This window comes from Aythya marila (genome assembly GCF_965140915.1).
Source record: "Aythya marila genome assembly, chromosome: 8".
NCBI lineage: Eukaryota > Metazoa > Chordata > Aves > Anseriformes > Anatidae > Aythya > Aythya marila.
In genome coordinates this window covers 32,522,653-32,542,426 of record NC_139049.1, presented here as the reverse complement: position 1 = coordinate 32,542,426, position 19,774 = coordinate 32,522,653, and the positions used below count along the sequence as shown (strand labels likewise).

Below are 19,774 nucleotides of genomic sequence, written 5' to 3'. Positions count from 1 at the left end.
GACACCACAGGACTCAACTTTGAGCTGCATAAGCCTGATGAAATGAAGTATACAGCATGGAGTTTTCCAGTCCTGTTGTGTCTATCAGCCAGGATCCTGAACAGGTTCAAGGACAGGAATATTTAAAAATAAATCTTGAGGTTTTGTGAGTGGAGTCTGAAATCCCACCTTAATTCCACAGTTAAAATGAAGCCATGGACAGTCTCTTTTCTGACCAGCCCATATTCCCTTTTGTCCTTTTCTAGTGCAGACTTGAGAGGCCCTCTCCAGTCCTTCCTGGATGGTCTTACTCTAGGAGTTCACTGAACAGTCCCTGTTTTGTTCCTGGCTTCTTCTTCCTCAAATTGTCCAGCTGCTGGGTGTATGATAAAAGCTGTGCCCCGAGGAACTGCTTTGTGCAGATGTAGAATATAGATACTATAAGAAAAGTAGTAACATTTTTGTTCTTTTTTTTTCAGTTTCAAAGGTCATTAGCTCACTGCTCGTTATGGCATCAGCACTGCTCTTAATACTGTACTGAGTAAATATTTATATGACTGTTTTTTTTATTTTTCTCATCCAGTGTGCTCATTTCAGAGGAGGGGAGGTAGTGCAACAGACACATTGAGACCAGTGAAAGACAACAAAGATAACAAATAGGATGTATATGTGCTTCAGGCAGAATGAAACACTAAATTGTTTTGTTGGCAAAATGTGTTGGAAAGTAGCAGAAAAGTGGCAACAGATGACAGGAAAGGGGTGAGGGTGTCTCAGGGGACAGCTTAGCTGGCAGCAGCAAACTGAATGAGGACAGCAGCATCATGCAACCAATGGATCCGCTCAACACAGTTGTGATTCAAACACAGAGAAAAGCATATGAAAGCACATGGAACACAGAGAAAAGCATATTTTTCCTCACGCATACTCAGTAGGTATGCCTGGGAGAAACAAAGACTTTACATCAAACATAGCACATAACACCCCCTGATCCTAGCAAACACCTTCCTGGTGGGAACTCCTGGCTGTCAGAGACCACAGTGTACAAATGTCCTCAGAAGTCTGTTGTCTTCAAAGTCCAGCTCTGCTCTTTGGCACTGAAGATACTGCTGTCATTCTCTACCATGTCAGCCTCATGGCTCCCACCACTTTTGTTTGTCTCCTTTGTCAGTCACACGCTAAAATCTGATATAAGTATTTGTAAAAAAAGTTCTCTACCCAGTTTTCAAAACCAATAGCTGGCAACCTATCCTAATGCCAACTACATTTCATATGTTCTTTATTTTAAGGATGTATTTATAAATTATGCTGTTGGGCTAGAAGTTGCTCTAAGATGAAACTACTCTTTGATTGGGAAACTGTAAAGAAGCCGGTAGTGAGCTCATGAGCCATTCAGAAAGGGTGGACAAGAAACTGAACCCCATGTTGCTGCCTGCAAGATGAGACATGAACAAGATCTATTTAACAAGAAAGTTTACAGGGGCTAGGAAATGCTAGATTGCTCTTTGTGTGGCAATGCATAAAAACATGCTCAAATGTAGTAGGATGGAAAATCAAGAAGAAAAGGCAAGAAGGAAAGGCAAGAGGAAGAAGCAGTCAGAACATTTGTTCTGGAGAGGAGCAGAATGACAGGATGTCCTCTGAGAGGGGTGAAGTTATAATACCACAATCTTCTCTTTATTCACAGATTCATGCACACAGATAGAACAGAACACCCCATTCCCAAAAAGCTTGGTGCACAAATAGATTGAAAGTGGCAAAGAGCTGCATGGAGCATGGGGTAAGACCTCACAAGCTCTCACTGACTGTAACTAGCAGTCTGCATTGAACATTAATTTTTTCATCAGGCTTTTTGATACTGCAGGAGACTGTAGCTCTGCACTGGTTAAACACTGCAAGATACTAAGAAGAGTATTGTGCAATAACTCACCATTTTTGTCAATCGGTGGATACTGGAAGTTTCTTCTCATGTCATCCAAAGAAAGACCCTGAGAAAGGTGTTGCCCAGTGCTGCAAATTAGATAGGAGGTATCAGTTTACATAAGACTAATAAAATTACATCTCCAGACCACAAAAACATTTCTAGAAATTTGGAAAGAAAAGACAGTAACATGAAGTATATCATCTTGATGCTCAGCCACTGGCAATTGCTGTGAATCAAAAGCAAGAAAAAGCTGCGAAATAAGAACATGAACCACATGCATGCCCACAATGCTTTTATTTTCAAAGTAACTTCCCTCAGATATATTGTTTAGGGCTTCAAAATTGTTAGTACATTGCTATTTTAGAAGCAACTCCAGGCATCAGTCCAGGATGTATTCTATGCATCCCTGCTAACAGGTTCCTGCAAGTAGGTTTTTCTGGCAAGGGAGATCACTGAATTATCTTTGAGTTACTGACCAAAACCACTGTCCTGGCAAGAGGTTCTTTATCTCTGACCCTGAAGAGCTATGAAGTACAGGATTTTCTCCTACCAGCAGCCAGTCTTTTTGTTCAGCAGTGGCAGTGCTGCGTGCTTTGCTTTGAACCACAAAGCTCCTGACTGCTGCACGCTGTCTCCAGTGGATGAGTGAGGCTCTGTCTGCACACACCCAGGCTGTTCCACAGCAGGCAGAGCGACGTGGTGCATGGCTTCTGTGTTCAGCCCAGATAAGGAATTCTTTTGGAATATTACCACACACCATGCCATATACATATATATATGTAAGTATGTATACACATTTTGTCATCTGAGGCAGCTTCAAGTACAGTCTAAAAAGCAGCTCTGGCATAGCCTCCTGCCAAAGAGTTCAGATTTTTTTTCTTTTTTCTTGGCCAGTTACTTGAGAGCTTCTTAAAAAAGAGATTATTACTTTGCAGGTGTTGTCCTCAGACTCTGTGGGGAATGTTAAAGGTGTAAAGTAGAAAATCAACAGTTAAAGCATCTATACTGTGATGAGTTGGCATGCTAAGCTGTCCTGTTAGACAGACAATTAAAATGCGCTGCTCTTGCATCCAGCTCATTACATGTATGAGACTACCGCAGCCCACCTCTCATTACTTTGTGTGTAGCAACAGTTGCCACGAGGGAGGGAGATTTGCTAAACACTGGCACTGAAGTTACAAGGCAAGAAACAAGTTTGGTGTTGGGGCTGTTCAACTCCATAGTAGATGGAGACTTTGTTAGTTGGGTTGTTGCTGCTGTGGAATGGAGTTGCATGCTGTGCAATACTGCACAGGACACGAAGCTGTCAGCAGATAAAACGGGGGACAGCCCAAGAAAAACAGTCCAGCTGGGGAAAAAACACAAAAATAGGGCCCATTCCCTCTGAAAATGCCTATACTTACAAAAAAGAAATCCTAAAAAACCATTGTCATTAGAAAGTGAATTCATTAATCATCTCAGGGTGTTGTATAATTGAAAAACTACTAAAGCAGTGGAAGCCATTCCCTTTGCATTGAATGCTGTGCCTCTGGATGAGCCTTCCTGGGTGCTATTTATAGATTTGAATGTTGTTAGTTTGTATGGCAGAGCATCTGATAAAAGCATACAACTTTAAATAACTGGTGAGGTTACAGAAGAACCCATTTTGGTGTGCTAACAAGCCTCAGTGCTGTATTGAGAACACTGAATTACAGGACAAGAGAGGCACTTTTAAGTGTCCCTTTTCTCTCTCTTGTATCTATGCTGTAACCTAAATACACCATTTTCTTATTCCTTTCATGCGCATCTATTACACCTAACAGCAAAATCTGGTCCTTTATAGACAATAAAAGGCTAGTTCACATTCTTTCCATCTTGACCTCAGTCCCCACCTCCATGTCCTGCCAAGGCAGTGTACATCAAAGCAAAGAAATTCATCTGGTATCTTATGTTGCCAGATAACATTTTAGGTGTGATTTTTATTTTTATATGGAAGTTTTCAGCATCTGTCTGCAGGTGTTTGCCATCTGCCTCTCTGTCAGAGACCCCAAACAGTGAAATGATTGATTTACCATGCTCCTCTACTCCAGCTCCTCATTTTAGCTGACTGTATTTCTGACTTTCCACATCCCTGTTACCAAGAATGAACCACAAGGGCAGGGCTTGCTCTGCTATTAATATTTCTGACTGCTAAGTGGTGCTAAAGGGTAAAGTTTAGACTAAGCGCACAACTCTTCTGGCAGAGATTAAGAGATCATTTCATTTTCATAGTACTCTCAGTCCCCATGGGACAGAGACAGGAGACTGCTAAATTTGCTCTCAAAGCCAGGTCTTCCTGAGTGGTAGGGTAGACTGCCTCAGATATTAACTTTAATGTTGTGGTTGTATAGAGAACTAGTATGTTGCTTTGCATTGAAAATGTTGGGAGTTCTTATCCTTCTGTGGGCATAAACTGAATGAAATGCAAATTTTAAGATGTGCCCCAGTAGGAACAGCTACAGCAGTGCTCTGTGAGGCAGAGATCCCTTCCTCTTCCCAAAGGAAAAGGGACTTTGCATTTGTATTTCTTGCCACGGTACCTGCTGGGACAGCCTGGTTTGTGCCTATCTCCTTTTTAGTCTGGATGCTTTCACCTGCAGAATGACAGCACCTGGCGGTGCTTGCTCCTCTTAGTGCAACACCATTAGCCAGTGTTAATTAAATCATTCATTTGATCATATCATGATTTGTGATCAAGATGAAAAAAAATGAAAACTAAAATCCAGAATTGAGAAACACAGTATTAAAAAATGACACCCGTTCAATTACTTCGCTTTTCTATCTCAGCCATTCCACTATCTTGATGTTATCCATTGTGAAAAATGCAAATGCTTAGTTAGCAGTTGTCTTGACAGCAGGACAGCTTCCTCAGAGTTCAGATAACCCAGACCACCATATTAGAGGAGCTACACGAGAAGACAAGACTGCAAAAGTGCTTTCCCAGGCTGGCCCTGGCAGTGGATCAGCTGTGTACTGCATCCCCCAGGGTGTGTTTCTACTGCCTGCTTCCCATGCAGCCACACCTGGTAGCGGGGGACAATCCCTGCCACAGAGAACTCCCATCTGAGCCAAGTGAGCCATACCGCCCTGGGAAGGATTCTCTCTGTTTCAGAGTAAGAGCCCTCCTGAGCATGCAATGTGTGGAACGTACCTCTGTGACCAGACAGCATAAGCTCTTGCATTTAAAGCATATTCCAACTCAAAACGACTACGTAATGCTGCAACATGACTACGGCCAGGACCTCCACGTGCAACGAGACAGTCTGAAGACGAGGAAGGAGACAGAGAACCACTGCTGTTGCTAGAGGCAGGAGACATTAACTGGATTAAAAAAAAAAAAAAAGCACAAAAGGCACTGTTATTACATTACATTCATACATATATGTCCTCTCACAAGTTGTGTGTCCCATATTTCCTTAATGTTTGGCTGAAAAAAGCAATGCCTTCTGACTTTGAACAGCTGAGGAGGACAGCTGGATGCTGCCTGCCAACAAAGTGGTTGGTTCATCATTGCCAGCAGTTTTCAAGCTGGGATTGGATGACTTTCAAGAAGATAAGATAAACTTCAGCCCAGATGCAAGTTACTTGGCTTGTGAGCATTCACTGTGCAGCTGGGAGGCATTGCTGCTTCCCTAGTGGGAGCCATTGTGTGAGACTTTCCCACCTGTACCAGAAAGGTGGCAGTGCTGCCTGATCAGAGTGGTCCTGTCTGAGTATCTCAGGACACGAGTTCAGGAGTTCAGACTGATGGGACAATGTGAATACAAGGCTAGCACATTAATATGTGTGTTGATATAGTATAGACTCACTTCAGGATAGAATAAATCTTGTGGTTAAAAATTAATGAGAACAAAATAGATGACATCTTGTTATCTGTCGACCTTTTGTTATGTTGAAGCATCTTGTTAATTGAAACATCCCGTTATCTGTCAACCCTCAGTCAGGCTGAGACTTGAGATAGCTTGAGTCAACCTTCTGTTATGTCTTGTTAACTGAGACATCCCATTATCTGCCGACCCTCAGTTAGGCCAAAAGCCAACTCAGCTTGGAAAACAACTGATTCATCCTATCTGGCATTTTTTAAGCAAAAGGTGAAAAGTGCATTATGAGCAAAGACTACTGCCCACGTCCTGAAGACCCTGGCCCACAATTCTTGGAAGGCTTTGCGCAAGCGCAAGGACTGATAAGCTAATCAGCATACGAAGCAAGAGTAGGTGGGTTTAGGTAATGAATATGTATAGGCACTAATAGAATATTCATTGTTTTGCTGTATAAATATGAGATGGTTTGTTACTTCGGACATGCACGATAGGTGGAAAGATCCCCCGTGCATCCAGCACTGCAATAAAGAATATACCACTTAAGGAAATTTCGGCTTCGATCTTCGAATCAGTGTATATACAAATGCATGTATGCAGCAGCAGGGCCATAGACTTGCTGGCACAAAAAGTCCTTGTCATGCCTGGATTCTGAGATATTTAAAAAGAGAAGAAATGATTTGCTGAGCAAGAAGAAGAAGAACAGGAATTAGAGGGAAGTGGAGAGTTTTCCCCAGAAACAAGGCTTTGCCCTGGACACAGTGGAGCTTAAGTCTAACTCCAAAGCTAAATAAAGCATTTTTTATTTGTGTGTGTGTGTGTGTGAACTCTTGATCCAGATTTCTTCCTGCATGCACTGCTGCCTGTGTATCATAGAAGTCATGTGTCCCACGAGATGGCACTGTTTCTTGTGATATAGTGCTTCACAATTTTTTGCACTTAAAAGCTTCCACCTATGTGTAGAGCAACCAACTATAGTCAGAACATGAAGAAATGCAGTAGATTATGGGTGTCTTTCTGATCCTTAAGCTCAAGAGCAGTGATACATTTTAAAAGGAAGGATTTATATTTTTTAAACTCTTAAATACATACATACACATGCACACAGAAAATATAATTTTAGGAACTGCAACCCTGATTCAAGTTTAGTTGCTGTTTGACCACTTATTTTATACCAGGCTGAATGCTGATACATCCATTTATGTCATAGCCACAGGGCAGAGCAGGAATTTGTCTTTGCATTCATCCTTCTTATGTTTTGTATTTTTACCTTTCTTCCATGGGTCTTGTCCAGTTTGTCTTTTCTTCTTCTTAAACCAAGTAGACTTGGGTTTGATGAATGGGAGGAAAAAACCCGCCAAGGACTAATGTGAACCACACCTCCACTCCACTGGTCGCACTCTCTCATCAGCGTTCCTCTCTCTGAGTAGTTGCTGACACTCACAGCAATATCTGGTGCTCCTTCTGACACCTCTGAAAACCATTACTGATAATGTGCCTTAAAAATTCAATGTGTTGGTTTGCAACAAGATGAAGCAGCTCAAGCACTTTCAGACAAAAGCTACCAATTCCCTCAGCACCTGCTGCTTCCCTTATTTGTATTTTTTTTTTATGACACTGCATACACACAGATATACCACAGTAGAAATAAGGTCCTTACCTCAATATTGCACAGACATTCTTCTAATTTTGTGACCACTTCTGAAAATTCTGGTCTTCCCTGTGCATACAATAGAAAAAGCAGAGCTGTGTTAAAAATAGAAGAGACATCTTCTGTGATTGAAAAGACTAACAGATATATGAGGAATCACAAATCCCCTCCATTTCCTTTTCTTTGATTTTCATTGCATTGCTTTCAGTCTGCTTGTGAATCTGATGGAAACTGCAGATTTAGTACAAAGCTATGAAACTAAGAGTTGTGTGTTTAACATTAACTCCATTATTCTATTTTTCGGTAACAATTAGTCTTGAACTAATAATAATTAGGTCATAAGATTTCAGTAATACAATGAAGTATTGGTGTTCTTTCTGTCACATGATGCCAACTGTTGCAATGAGATAAAAACAGATAAAAACAAACAAACAAACAAACAAAACCAACAAGGAGGAACTACTTTGGAAAGATACTGTGATCTCATGGAAATCTTGGGCTTCAGTAAGTTGCTTCAATAAGTTATTCACTGCTGTAAGTTATTCACTTCTGTAGTTATTCACTGCTGTGAATAACTTGTGCCTATCAAAATGTTCCCATGCAAGTAACTTCCCTACAAACACAGTATCCTTCACAGGGTCAAGGAATTCTCAGAGTTGCCTCTTCTTTAGCTGGTGCAAGGCTGGTGGGAAGAAAGGAGATCTTGTGTGATGACTGGACAGAAACTTCATTGTGAGATGATTTCAGTGGCTCCCTTTATAAAGGATTTTATTATAAAAATGGTATTTGACCATGTACCTAAGTCCCCTCTCTTGCAGTATTAGAGTATCACTGAGCTTTAGTCTACAAAGTGTTTAAGAAATACTTCATTTATTGCATGTGACAAGCTCTACCACCTTCAACAGAACTTGATCAAAAGCCCATCAGAGACTATGGAAGAACAGATCAGTGCCTTTAAAATAAGAGTTTTACTCACTAAACCTAAAGCAATGTTTATTTGAACCAAGCCACGGATTCTATGGCAAATACTTTGATTCTCATTAAATCTTATAAATTAAAATATCTAATGGAAAATGCTGGTTAAGAGCCAGTCTAATTTTCTTTTCTAGTCATCTATTTGCCTTTGTAAACAACTATTTTCAGGAGTGTGCAGAAAGCAGATGTTCAAGTACTCGATAAATGGAAACAGTGACATGATACATAGGAACTAACTTTCAGTTGGGATGAACCTTGAATGAAATTAAATATGATTAAAAGGATAAGTCTTCCAATCTGGAGGCATTTCATAGATGTTCAGCAAAATTCATCCAGATAGACATCATTTTATTACCTAAGTTTTGTTGTTGATGTTGTTTGTTTGTTTGTTTTTAAACTAAGCTAACCTAGGAGAATTCTGTGAACACTCATTGAGCCCCAAAGTTCAACCATTTTCCCCTAAAAAATAACCCCTCTTTTAAATAAATATATAGAGAAATATGTTTGTTTATGCACCTACAGTGAAATTCTGCAAAATGGGTATTTATATGGTGATGTTTTTTACCATTTAGGTATTTCACTCATTCTACTTGTTATGGTGGCTCACTAATAGCATTCGGTTCCTCTTCTTGTGTGTTATGCTCAGAAGATATCACTGAGTCAAGGATTATTATACATGCTAGGTACATACATGGTATAATGGAGACACTTTAGAAGAACTGGTTTTTAAGCTGTGCAGTGATTTTATAGCAGTATTCCATATTTGTATTCACTGTTTTAGGATAGTCTGTTGACTGTACAGCAAACCTTTCAAATGCTGACTAGAAGGTGTTAGCATTGTAATGTTCTTTGTCCTAAGGCTGTCCTGAAATTTTTCTGAGGCCTTCAGAAGTAATCCAAAACCTTTGTTACTGAGAGTAAAGTAATTTTATGTAGCAAAACACCTTTTAAAAAAGCTCATTTCAATAAGTTTTTGCCCACATTTTGTGCAAAATTCAAGTTATCCTCTGACTGATTGAGCTATCAATTGCCTTATAATTCTGCCATGCAGCTCTGTAACATTAGTAAGATTAAATGATGTTCAAGTTATACTGATGAGCAGCAAAGTGCATTAAAATTCTGAAAGGATGTTTTCTTTTTATTTGGGGCTAAATGAGCTGTGGAAATGCTAACAAGATACAGTGACTCTATTCATTACATACTGCTCGCTTAAGTCAACAATTTACTATGACATCTTATTAATAACTCTAAACAGAATGTGAGTTACTTGCTGATGGTTATTAGCAGATGCTTTATAGTTACATGGAAAAAACAAACAAAGTGCCCCCCTCGCCCTCCATTCCATCCTAACATTAGCTCATAAAATGGGAAGACAACACCATATTCAAGTATCCAGGAAACTTTAACGAAAATGAGACAAAATAGCTATGAAATAAGCTAACTATGCCATGCACAGAACATACAACACATTTTATCTGCAATTCTCAAAATGAAATATTAGGTAAGTATCCAGTCAGGAATACAGTAAGGGGGCAAAACTCTCTGAAGGCAATTGGTAGCCCAAAGTTACACAAACTTCCCTCTTCCACTGCCTTGGTACAGCACCTAAGCATGTTCTTTAGTCCACTAAATCAGTTGAGAAAGCTCTCAAGTATCCAGAACAAGGATAGGTTTAGGAACACAAAAACCTGTCTTTCTAAGGTAAGCTAACTAAAAATGGTACTTAAGGGCAAAAATACAGGACTCTGCTTCCAGTGTGAAATTCAAAGTCACAGTATCTGGTTCAAATATGAAGCAGCATATTCAACAAGGCTTCTGTAACATCAGAAAATTATAGACGTTCTAAAATCCCTTCCCATTCATCCATATTGAAACTCCCATTTTGTTAAGTGAAGTCCTTTAATGCCAGCATAGCACCAGCAAACCAAACATACAAAAAAAATATATTTCCAAACCCAAAGCCCATTCGTCCAATGTGTCTCCTGATGTAGCTATCCCACTTCATGGAACATTTTATAAACAAACTGAATTCCTAGTCTCTGGAGCATCTTTCTTGACTTTTCAGACAGTTGATGGCAATATGCAAAAAATGTGTGTGTGATTGCTGCAGCTATGTATGCAAAAATGGCATTATCGACACAGGGTCACTTGCCTGGCTGATACACAGAAGCACAGAAAGGACCTACAGGATGTACCCATCTCTGTAATCCTCTGTGAGAAAAACCTCATGGAGATGGCACTCATCTGACTGCTTGACATTCTCTATCGCCAAACAACACTGTCAAAGTCCAGATATTATAAACAAAACCCATTATTCTGGTGCTCTACACATCAGAACAATAACACTGTCAGTAAGACAATGACAATACTGACTGGTATGAGCCAGAACAGTTGCCCACACACTCTCATAGTTGCAACTGAATTGTCATGTGCAAATACACAGGTCTGTGTATAATCCATCCAGTCAGAAAATACAGGCGGGATGTGGCATCAGAAGCGTTCTAGTTATCAGTCTGCTTTGTAAGATTTTGTGCTCAAAATAAGGACAGAGATCTAAAAACTGTTTAGTAAAGGGTCACTGCTGTCTGTCTGACATGTATCTGGATGGTCTCAAGCACCATTAAATCCTGCTGTGGCACTAAAGGCTACTACTTTGAACTAGTTAGTTCATGTTTCCTTTAGTGCAGAAATAACAATAGTTGTAAAACCCAACATAAAACAGTATTTCTTTAACCACTGTTGTATATTCTCAGAAGGGAATACTCACGCATTGTATTTTCTTTAATGCTGTTGCTATTGAGTTAATTGGGTAATCAGACAAACTTCTCCACTTATTAAAAAAACTATCTTAATTGTAATATGTGAGAGAAGTGCCATAGTAACAACTTTACCACAATAACTATGTTATATCAGACTCCTATCCTGCAGGGATACTCATGGGCTACTAGAGAGAGTAATTACGGCAAATGTAACACATATTTTTACATAGTACAGTTGCTTTCTATTATAAAGGAGAGATTATTAATTGTAACTCATTTCAGAGGTTTGTGTCTAACAGCATTAATCAGAATCCCATCTGAAAATTGCCAGTGTTATCAATAGAGGAAAAAAGTGTTCATCATATTTACTATTTTAAGCCATGGCTTGTTTTAGCCCTGGGTAGAGAGATGGGTCTAGTTTTTATAAATACACCACACTTCAGCCAAAACCTTGAAGATACAAACCAGAACAAAAACTGAACTATAACAGAAACATTGAGGATTTGGGAAGCACATGAAAATGTTTATGAGGAGGCTAACCTGCCTGTTGAACCCTATAATTCAGTTGCTGTGCCCAGGTTTATGTTAAGTATGACACAGTTTCAGCAGAAATGAATGCTGTTCTCTGTTAAAGTTAAGAGTCACCAAGTTCATTCTTGAGTCCTCTGGTTAACTAGCAGTTAAGTAGAAGAAAGAAGAAATTGATATTGTAGATAACCTGCATGGACTGATAATACTGGAGAAGATGGAATCAAATTACAGAAAAGAGAAAATATGGTGGCACTTAATGAAAATATAGTTGAAAATATTTTTCAGACACGCCAATACTCCTCATTACCAAAACAGAAAATTAACTAGAAGTTTTAGATAATGTGAAAAGCAAAACATACCAACACTATAAAAAACAAAACAAAACAAAACCAAACCACTGCTAAGTTACACCTAGTACAGCCAGTATTCCCAGTTCTAGTGAAAATGGAAATATATTACTGGACAGTATTACCAGTCTTCAAATTAACAGTGATGTGCATACAGAAGGCATTCAGGATTTGCAAGACTTTCAAAACAATCAGACTTATCAAGATAACAGTGTACTCAAGGCAGCTGAAATGACACTGAAAGAACATAGACTTGTCAGAATTCAAAGATAGCAGTTTTGAGGCAGATAATCAGGTGCCTTTAATTCTTTGCAGAATAAATGAAGATAAAACTCTGCTACAAAAGCTATATTGTACCCACCATCTGCTGAATATGCTTACATATCACCTTCAGAGGCAAAAGAGTGAGGAAAAAATGAAAATGACAGAGCTCTTTTTCTTTTTTTCAAAACTACAGACAAACTTTCCCAGCCTTCCTGAAAGTTATTAGCATTATTGTGGTGGGAAATTTCAGCAAGTCAAAAACTATAAAGAAGTATTTGATTAAACAATCAGAAAAAAATTAAAGGTAATTCAGCTCAAATAATTTTACTCAATTAATTGCATAGTGGTCTCAGTAATGATAAGAATCAGACAACAAACATCTGGTTCTGTCAGAGCCAAGCAGTACAACACAGAATACAAGCAAGAAAAAGATAAAACAGGAAATGTTAACTGACCAGAACAACAATTGATGCCTGTGACCTGAAACATACAGCATCAATTTAATTTAATGTAAAAATTCACATTTACAATGCTGGAACTCACATCTATTCTCTTTAATGTACAAGCTGCAGTACTTAAAACATCACTGTGATTTACTAATGTTTGCTTAATCGAAAATACTATTTATTTATTTACCAGCATCTGTTAAATTTTATCTTAAATTCACATAGCTTACTAAGATTTCTGGTCTTCTTCCATCATAAAGCACACATATCCATTCCATTCCTAAGGTGGCAGGGACCCTCTCTACAGGACAAGTATTTGGCCCTGTCTACAGGACAAGTGCTCTTCCATTCAAACAATTAGCTAGAGATGCTGCCTGGAACCCAGAGTTTTGCATATTAGAAGTTCTGAGCAGATCCAAAAAATTCTTAGTTCAACTTCAAAACCCAAGGTTCTGAAAATGCATTGCTACAATATCACCTTACTAGGACTGGTCTCTAGGCCCAGGCAATGCATCTTCATTAGCCTTACTATGCTCTGTTTGAGAGAAGAAAAATAGAATCTAGAGTTTGTCTTCATAGCAACTTAAGAACACAAAAGAGTGAGAAATTTTGTGTGTTATGAGCTGAAAGCAACTGCCATGAAGAAAGTAGCCCTAGAAACAAGAATTTTCATAATTTCTCTGTGTGTCCTATCCCCATCTGTTCCTAGAAGGGGGACTACCAGAAAGGCTAGGGAGGGGACTTCTGATTGTATTCAGGACCTGCTGTCTTCTGTACAACTCTTTTGCTAGTGTCTTTTCAGTGTATCATGGAAAAAACCTCAGGGCATGGTAGAAAAATATAAGCTTATACACTTCCACAGTACCTTGGCTCCTCTTTCTGATGATGCAAATTTCACTTTTGATGTGGAGAAAAGTCAGTAATTCATAGAAAAAGTCTACAGAAGTCTGAGAGCAGAAAATATTTTTCCACTCAGTATAAGTCACAATCAAAGTTTTATAACGTAATTACTCAAAATTTCATTGAATGTCTAAATAACCATTTGCTTTCCTCATCAATTCACCAACTATTCTGTGTTTCTGTATTTCTCAGCATTCATCATTATCTGTCCCAGAGCTATCTGCAGTGGCACTTCTCACACTAATCGGTGCGTTTGGGGAAGCCCTGTGAAGTCAGACAAATGGCTGGCGTAAGTGTCTGTACCTCTTGTCCTGCTACCTCTCCAGCTGTGTGGAGCCGGGGCACTCACCTCAGGGCAGGCATTCCAGCCTCTCATCAGTAGGGCAGAGATGGGCTTGGGGATGGAGTACCCGATGGGTGGGCGAATGTGGTGGTATGCCATGTCTGCTGCTGCTGCTGCTGCAAGGGAACAGCCCAACAGAGAGATGTGAGCATCCAGGTGTTACAGGTGTTTCTAGGGAAGGCACAGACTACCTGCTACTGCTGTACACCCCAGGCACAAAAGTCCACAGCCACCACACCTGTGGATAAAACTTGTGGCTTAAAGAGGCTTTCAAATCCATACCACTTTTAAAGATAGCTAAGACCACCCATGGCCCTGAATAGAAAGACAATCTAGTTCAGGGTCATCCCTAAGAAAGAATGAGTTAACTTTTTTTTTTTTTTTTTTTTTTTTTTTTTTTTTTTAATTAAATAAATTATTCTCTTAATTATTAAGACAGGATAACGTATAATCCAGTTGCAGATAAATTGGTAACAACTCAGATATCTTAAAATAAGCTGTGGTTAGTTCTATTACATTCTATTACTAAAATTAACTCAAAGCGTTTCATTAGTAAAAGTCTATTGCATATCATTTTATAAGCTATAGCCCCTACAGACCAACATAAAACTGCCAAAATATTTTCCCAATTGTGATAACACATTTACTGAATCCAAACACATGGCTAGTCCCTTCCATTCGTTTTAAGCAAAATGTTTTCAAGTGAAAACAAATGTATTTTGAACAAGTTTCAAAAGCTAAGTAAAGTCCTTTGTTTGCCTGGCACTTTAAAATGATATGAGATCAGAGCTATGGAACATGCGTAGAACCATAAGATTGCAATCACAAAATTGTAACAATAATGTATTTTTTAACCATATTCCATTCTCATCACAGTCTTTGTCATAGGAATGTCATCCATTCTCTGTTCTCGTTGCAATTTTTGACTGTAATGATATTTCAGAATGCAAATAATATCAGATAAATCCTGTGGTATTGTAACTATATGTGGACAGAAGAGGCAAACACAGCCACACAGCCTAATTTTGACTGCACTCTGATGAGGTTTGGAAAGTATGAATCAGATACTATTGGATTAATATTTTGCCTATCAGATGCCATGAAAAGAGAAGGCAAATGGAAACCAAAATAAAACTGCAATGAAAAATGCTCCCTCCTCCACCCCCCATTTATTTTCACCAAAGGTATGTGATATATTACCTATTGGTAAAATCTTATGCCAAAGTCATCAGAACTTCTGCTGACGACTAAAGGCCAGTGTGGTCATTCATCTGAGCCAACATGGGTTCACCAGGGGAAGGTCATGCCTAACAAACCTAATTTCCTTTTACAACAAGATTACCCAGCTAGTTGACAAAAGGATGCCAGTCGATGTAATCTTTCTAGATTTCAGAAAAGCTTTCAATAACATTTTTCACAGTACCCTTCTGGACAAAACCATCAGAGCACATTTAGTTAAAAGCATAATAAGATGGGTGAATGCTTGGCTGATGGGTCAGGCACAGAGGGTTCTTGTAAATGGGGTTACATCAAGCGGGCAACACGTCACTGGTGGAATTCCCCAGTGCTCCATTTTAGAACCAGTCCTCTTCAATGTTTTCCTAAGTGATTTGGATGAGGGACTTGAAAATTTTTTGAGCAAGTTTGCTGGACAAATTAGAGAGTTGGGCAATCAAGTGCCAGATTCTGCACCTGGGAAGGTGCAACACTGGTTATACTGACAGACTGGGAGACAAGAGTCTGAAGAGCAGCACCACAGAAAGGAATCTGGGGCTTTTGATCAACAGCAAGCTGAACATGAGCCAGCAGTGTGCCCTGGCAGCCAGGAAGGCCAACTGCATCCTGGGGTGCATCAAGCACAGCATTGCCAGTCGGTCGAGGGAGGTGATTGTCCCACTCGACTCTGCACTGGTGCGGCCTCACCTCAAGTACTGTGTGCAGTTCTGGGCACCACAGAAGACAAGAAATACAAGAAGGACATTAAACTTGGAGAGTGTCCAGAGAAGGGCTACAAAGATGGTGAAGGGCCTAGAGGAGAAGATGTATGAGGAGCGGCTGAAGTCACTTGGGTTGTTCAGCCTGGAGAAGAGGCAATTGAGGGGAGACCTCATCGTGGTTTACAGCTTCCTCACGAGGCAGGCACTGAGCTCTTCTCTCTGGTGACCAGCGACAGGACCTGAGGGAATAGCTTAAAGATGCAACAGGGGAGGTTCAGGATGGATATCAGGAAAAGGTTTTTCACTGAAAGGTTTATCAGGCACTGGAACAGACTCCACAGGGATGTTGTCATGGCACTAAGCCTGCCAGAGTTCAGGAAGCGTTTAGACAATGCTCTCAGACACATGGTCTGATTTCTGATTTGTTTTTTTTTTTTTTTTTTTGGGTGGTCCTTTGGGGACCCAGGATTTGGACTTGATGATACTTGTGGGTTCCTTGCAGTTTGGATATTCTATGATTCTATGATTTGATGACATCTTTTAAAAAATACTTCAGATTGACAAGAATCTGTTCTTCTCAAATATGAATCAAAAAGGTTTTGGGTGGTGCCCCAAATTCTGAACTTAGTGATGCTTTTCAGCTCTCCTGTGTAATAGCCTTCATCCTCTGAATATTTTCTGTTTTTGACTGGCTGTTTCATCTACCATTCTTCTGGGTCAGAGTAACTACAAGCCAATATAAAAATGTTTATTCATTTTCATCAGGTAAAGAACTGATGAATAGGTATTTTATTCAGTATATAGTACACATTAACAGAATTGGATATCGTACTAGGTTCAGTAGGGTAGATGGAATTGCTTTTAATGTGATAATACATCCATTTAAACGGGTGAGATTCTGTTAGCATGATATTTTATAATCATGCATTACTTTCAACACTTAATTATGACAATGAACTTCACAAGAATGGCTTCCTGGACCTCTAAGCCTGCACAAAGGTAACAATAAAAAAAAAAAGAAAAAAAAAAGTCATTGATGCATAATTAGAATGACAGTGTTTTACAGATATGAGACTTTCTTCCTAAAAACTGTCCTGTTATTCCTCACCTTGCAATACATACTTTGATAAAAATATGGGATTTGTTTTTAACTGAATAGACATTATATAAACATATGTTGTAAATGTAGGAGTTTTATACATATTACAAATGATACAGCACCTTCAAAGTTGCTTTTTACAGAACATGTATACATACAAAATTACAAATATATATATTCTGCTTGGGCACAAACACTTGTATGAAGAGAAACTCACCTTTTTAAAGGTCAGAATGCTGCCATTGGCCATGCTTTCTCCAAACATCAAAAAATTCTGCCTGAAAGCCATCTGACAAATGTTGCACATCTGTTCCCGCAGCAACTGTATTCATTGTACCCAAAACCGCTTAACACAAACAAAAAAATCCCCCAATTTCCACAAGTTTTTCAGTTGCTGGAGTAAAATACATCAGTGAGGTTCTTCCTTCTGCCTGTGTGGAGGGAGCTGCATAACAGCATGGTCACAAATCGACCCCATGCCATAGGAGGACAAACTGGAAAGGCTGGTGTTGATGTCACGGGAGGTCAAAACCCTCTAATATAGAATGATAAAAATACGTAGTATATGGCATTATAGTGGGGTAGTTCTATGCCTTTCGCTGAGTTTTAACACTTAATGGTAATTTTTAGTAAAATAATATCTTGCAGTGTAACTGGATCTTTAAACATTAACTCACTGAGCATCTTACCTGGTTTTAGGTGAGCAAATGGAATTTCACCTGTTAGCAGCTCCCAGAGACACAAAGCATAGCTGAAAACATCAGCTTTTATGGTGTATCTTGTACACTGAGTGAACACTTCAGGGGCCATCCAGCGTAAGTTCTGCATACGAAACATCAAGTATACATTAAGAGAGTTTACTTCCTCATGCATGTCTCTTTTCCTCTAGTTGTATTGTTATTTTTCTTTTCTTTTGTTATTTCCTTGCCTCCATTGCTCAATAAAACAACTGGTAAGTTTGCTGGGAAAAGTTTTCACCATAGCATGCAAAATTCAGGCAGTAAATTTTTTCACATGATACATAACAGCATTAGTATGGTATATGCTTCAACCCTATAGAGACAGCGAACAAGCTTTAAGGAAGAGATTATTGCTAGAATAAAAACAAAACACTCAACTTTACATAGTCTGAAGACCACAGTATAAGGTCTGAGCTTGCCATCTAATACCAGTTAAACACTACTCTAGCTGGCAAAGGGAAAAACTGATGTCCGCTGTGTTGGGTTAGTGCCCCCTCTGGGATCTTAACTACTCTCTGCAGAAGCACAATTCTGAGACTGCTTCACAAGCAATCACCCTTTCACTGGAGTGATGAGTGCAGGGTCTCTTTGCCAATTGTTGGCACCTCACTAACCTTTCTCTCTTTACAAACCAGCCCTTCTCAGCAAGAGATCATCAAAGCCTGACAAGACCCAGGCCTAGAGCAGTAGTAGGTACTCCACACTGAGTGCACGTAGCAACTGGTTGAAAAGATGAGTGTTGAACCCCAGCCTTAGCATTCCACAATTAGTCATTATGATGATGGAAAGCCTCATGACCACAGAGTGATACACAGAATGCACTTGGACTAAAACCTGTAAAGACAATGCAGTCTTATAAAAGCTGTCTTTCTTAACAATATGCCTGAAATGGAGAAAAGAATTCTGAAAGAAAATAAGTGTCAAATAACTAACTTCTCATTAGAAATAGGGACCACCTGCCACCAATGTATGTATATGAGTTGGGAAGGGTGGATAGAAAAAAATATGTTTTACTAAGGATTTTGGGGGCACTAGAACCCAAGGAAGAGCCTTATAAAATTGTCTTCTGCTGCAGATTAAGAAAATATATTTTGTATTCACTAATCTCTGCTAGTAAAGAGGCCTAAATGAAAAAATATAAAAAGAGATATAACACTATACCATTTCATCTAATCCATCAAAAAATGACATTTCTAATATAATTTTCTCGTAAACTGAGCTTGCCTGTATGTTTTATACAAACTATGTGAAACAAAACAAGAAACAAACCCCAGGTTGTTTTGTCATGTTGTCTTCATCCAGGGACTGCAAAAATCTTGATTCTGAAACACACGGAAAAAAAAAGTTTTACTGTCGAGCCACTATAAATAACAGCCTTATTATAAATAGTAATAACTATAAATTCTTGGTAAAAAGTATTTTTTAATAGCACTGGGGTTTTGAAAATCCAGGCAAATTGTGATGGCAGATATTCAACAAGGGTGCATAGAGACAATGAGGTGTCTCAAACCTGCCTGCCAAATTCGGCATTGGTATAAATCTACATAGGTCTGTTGTCATTAATAGCAGTTTATAACAACTGAGGATCCAGTTCAGAATTTGGAACCTCACATTTATTTGTACTGGTCAATATCAGTGTATCTAGATTTACAGCAAACAGTAACTGAATATTGCATTGACATTCAGTCCCAAAGAAGCTTGTCAGTCTTATTTAATGTCAGAAAAGCAGCACACCTAGAAGTGACAAGATCTTGCATTAATACAGTGAAAGTAGTGTGTGCTCTATTTTGTGATACATAAATAAGTTCCCAAGCGGGACTTCAGATGCCTTTGACATATCAGAAAAATACACTTATACTTTCATCTATATGAACAGGAGTACTTTCAGCAACACTCCAGACAAGGAGGCATTCCCATGTGGTCCAGGCCTTGTGCTATCTCCTTGCTCCAGCAAGCTCAATAACAGCAAGTCTGGGTCAGCACTGTGTCCCTCACAGATAATATCATGCTACACCACACTCCTGTGTTAAGCTGATATCCATGCAT

At 39.2% G+C, this 19,774-nt stretch overlaps 1 protein-coding gene across 2 annotated transcripts in view; it reads right to left on the bottom strand.

The window, feature by feature from the left end:
- TNNI3K (TNNI3 interacting kinase) overlaps window positions 1–19,774 on the bottom strand; it is a 58,884-nt gene that overhangs the window by 2,841 nt on the left and 36,269 nt on the right. Inside the window, exons 19-24 of one of the 2 annotated variants that reach the window (XM_082765960.1) lie at window positions 18,998–19,050; window positions 17,678–17,810; window positions 13,959–14,068; window positions 7,397–7,456; window positions 5,070–5,239; window positions 1,907–1,986 (exon numbers count right to left, since the gene is read on the bottom strand). In XM_082765960.1, coding sequence (XP_082622086.1) covers window positions 1,907–1,986; window positions 5,070–5,239; window positions 7,397–7,456; window positions 13,959–14,068; window positions 17,678–17,810; window positions 18,998–19,050 — 606 coding nt within the window. The remainder of the gene's footprint in view (window positions 1–1,906; window positions 1,987–5,069; window positions 5,240–7,396; window positions 7,457–13,958; window positions 14,069–17,677; window positions 17,811–18,997; window positions 19,051–19,774) is intronic. The other variant, XM_082765961.1, reaches the window with a different exon arrangement.